Raw genomic sequence first — 2968 nt, 5'->3', positions numbered from 1 at the left:
ACGCCCCCACGGTGATACCGGTATTACCGGTGTTGTCACACGTCGATTAACTGGTGGGAAAATTTCCTCACCATCATAACCCTATTGCTGATGTTTGAAAAGCACATAATACACAAAGCATGAGGGCAAACTGAGAATCTTCTTGCATTTACTAGTGTGTCTGTGTGTATTTAGACTCCCTGATCCACTGGCAGGACAGTGAGTATGTGGCGGTGTTCCACCGAGGCCGTTATTTCCGCCTGTGGCTGTACCATGCCGGCCGCATGCTGTCTCCCAGAGAGATCGAGCACCAGATTCAGCATATCCTGGACGACCCGTCACCCCCGGTGACCGTAGAGGCCAAACTCGCAGCCCTGACAGCAGGGGACAGGTAGTGTCTGCTGACGCACTATAAAGATTTTATTTGAAAACAAACATGCATGTGTTCCATATGTGAAGAAATAATTAAAATACTGCTTTTATGGAAGTAGGCCAAGATACAGTCAATATAAATCAAGAATTAAGACCATTTGTATGGACTTAAAATTCAGTTTAATTTATCAGTTGTGTTTTCCAAAGCAGCATCTGTATTATTATTACTCATATTTAGTGTTAGTGATTTACACAAAACCTTAACCGAAGTATTAATATTCGCTGGTTGTATTTATTAATATTTATTAATAACTTTATTCATAAGTTTATTTATTTATTAATCAAGGGGGTCTGAATACTTTCCGTACCCACTGTATGTGTGTGTGTGTGTGTAAATATGTTAAAAAACAAAAATGTAATGTATTTTAGTATCCTTGAGAGACTGTTATAGTTTTTTAAAATCTTGTGAATTTTATTTTGTATTTTATTTTCATTGTAATTTTAAAGCTTTAGTAATTTTGTTGTGTTTTTGTATTTTTATTAAATAGAAGACAAAAATTATTAAATATAGCAACCCTGATTTCGTTATTTCATATGCATTTATATTAAGAATCCTTCCATTTCACTTAAATAAAACCTAAACATTATAAAATCTTATATAATAAGATTATAAAAGTTTATTTTCTTTAGAATCTAAAATAAGGATCTTTAAGAATTTTCTTTAGAATTAAGTTTCGATTCTTTCTTCAAATTCTTGCTATGAATGCTCAGATGTTTTGAACTTCATTTCCCAGAGTCCCTTGGGCTCAGGCCAGGAAGGAGTTCTTCAGCTCAGGAGTGAATAAGAGATCTCTGGACTGCATTGAGAAAGCCGCGTTCTTCGTTGCCCTAGATGATGACGAACAAGGCATGATGGGAGATGATCCTGCCGGCAATTTGGATCGCTACGCCAAGTCCCTTCTGCATGGCAAGTGCTACGACAGGTGAGATGTTCGTCCAAATTCATCCATCAGTTATGTTACAAAGATGCTAAATGTAATCTGAACTGTAAATCGAATAAATTGTCTCTTACACAGCCAGACATCATAGTCTCTGTCTTTACTATGGCAGTGTTTTACACTGTATTTGTGTTTCAGGTGGTTTGATAAGTCGTTCACTGTGGTGTTGTATAAGAATGGGAAGAACGGCCTCAATGCTGAACACTCCTGGGCGGATGCACCTATAATGGCTCACGTGTGGGAGGTGAGAGAAAGAACGAGTTAAAAAAGAAAATGTTTTTAGATAATAAAGAAATTAATTAAGTATAATATCAGATAAGCTAAATAATGGTGTTGGTGGTTCACAGGAATCATTCTTGTCTTAAGAGTAACATGTCATAATCTAGTTTGAATAAATCATTCTTACATAATAGGGAAGCTGTGAAAACGATAATCAGGTAGTTATTTTGTTAATGTTATGGCCGATATAAAAATTCTGCTCTATTTTGTCTAAATAAAAAAAAAAACTGTAAAAAATTAAATTGATCATTTTAAATCCTGTTAGTGAATTTAGGCATCACGACTATAATGTGCAGTATTAAAATGTATATTAATTTAGAATTTTACTAAAGATTACATTTAACTGCATTATGAACGTATTTATGTTTCTAAAAGTTTTACGAGTTTTAGTTTTAGATGATGGTGAAGGTAATCTAAATGTAAAATAAATAAATAAAATAAAATATTTTGAGTTAGCTTTTATTTTTATATGTTCAGTTTTCTTTAATTATAGTTTAAGTAGTTTTATGTGCTTTTGTCTTTTTTTTGTAGTTTTTTTTTATTGTTCTCTTTGTTTTTTTTTGTTTTGTTTTAATTTTAGTAATTTACTTTATTTCAGATATTTGCCAAGGCAATATTTCTAACTTTTGTTTAAGTTTTTTAAAGTTTGTTTTTCATTGAATTTTTATATTTGACTTTATTTCATTTTAAGTTCACCGCTGTCTCTCTTTCTCTCTCAGTATGTGATGACTACCGATTGTTTCCAACTGGGTTATACTGAAGAAGGTCACTGTAAAGGAGACGTCGCCTCCTCCCTTCCTCCACCTACTAGACTAACCTGGGACATACCTGCAGAGGTACAAACACACCGTCACACCTTCTCATGTTTACAGACATGCTTTATACAGTGACCGCTAATGGACACATTGAATAATTCATCTTCCTGTATGTGTATTTAGTGTCAGGAGCGTATCGAACGCTCTCTCGCTGTGGCACAGACACTAGCCGATGACGTCGACTTTCATGTGTTGCCAATTCAAGACTTTGGCAAAGGTGCAATCAAAAAGTGTAAAATCAGCCCGGATGCCTTCATTCAGATTGCGCTACAGTTGGCCTATTATAGGGTAAGACTGAACCCACATAACACACAAAACCACATGTAGTGTACTGACATCAGTTTCACACTAGTAGATTGTAGAGAATCACATTAACTATGAATATGTTCCACTAACCCTTCACAAACACTGTGGCACAATATGTTTTGTTTTCATTTTTTCAACACTAGATGAATTGTTTTATCATTTAACGTAGTTATCCTGACTTGGTTATTATATTACTTACATATATGACTGATATATATA

At 34.4% G+C, this 2968-nt stretch overlaps 1 protein-coding gene across 2 annotated transcripts in view; it reads left to right on the top strand.

Moving 5' to 3' along the window:
- LOC107677167 (carnitine O-palmitoyltransferase 1, liver isoform-like) overlaps nucleotides 1–2968 on the top strand; it is a 20613-nt gene that overhangs the window by 11466 nt on the left and 6179 nt on the right. For both annotated transcript variants that reach the window (XM_016471955.1, XM_016471956.1), the window contains exons 11-15: nucleotides 175–370; nucleotides 1146–1334; nucleotides 1488–1593; nucleotides 2348–2464; nucleotides 2567–2731. In XM_016471955.1, the coding sequence (XP_016327441.1) occupies nucleotides 175–370; nucleotides 1146–1334; nucleotides 1488–1593; nucleotides 2348–2464; nucleotides 2567–2731 (773 nt within the window). The remainder of the gene's footprint in view (nucleotides 1–174; nucleotides 371–1145; nucleotides 1335–1487; nucleotides 1594–2347; nucleotides 2465–2566; nucleotides 2732–2968) is intronic.

The sequence above is a fragment of the Sinocyclocheilus anshuiensis genome, unplaced genomic scaffold (assembly GCF_001515605.1).
Source record: "Sinocyclocheilus anshuiensis isolate Anshui unplaced genomic scaffold, SAMN03320099.WGS_v1.1 scaffold392, whole genome shotgun sequence".
Classification (NCBI taxonomy): Eukaryota; Metazoa; Chordata; class Actinopteri; order Cypriniformes; family Cyprinidae; genus Sinocyclocheilus; species Sinocyclocheilus anshuiensis.
This window is presented reverse-complemented; position numbering and strand designations above follow the sequence as displayed.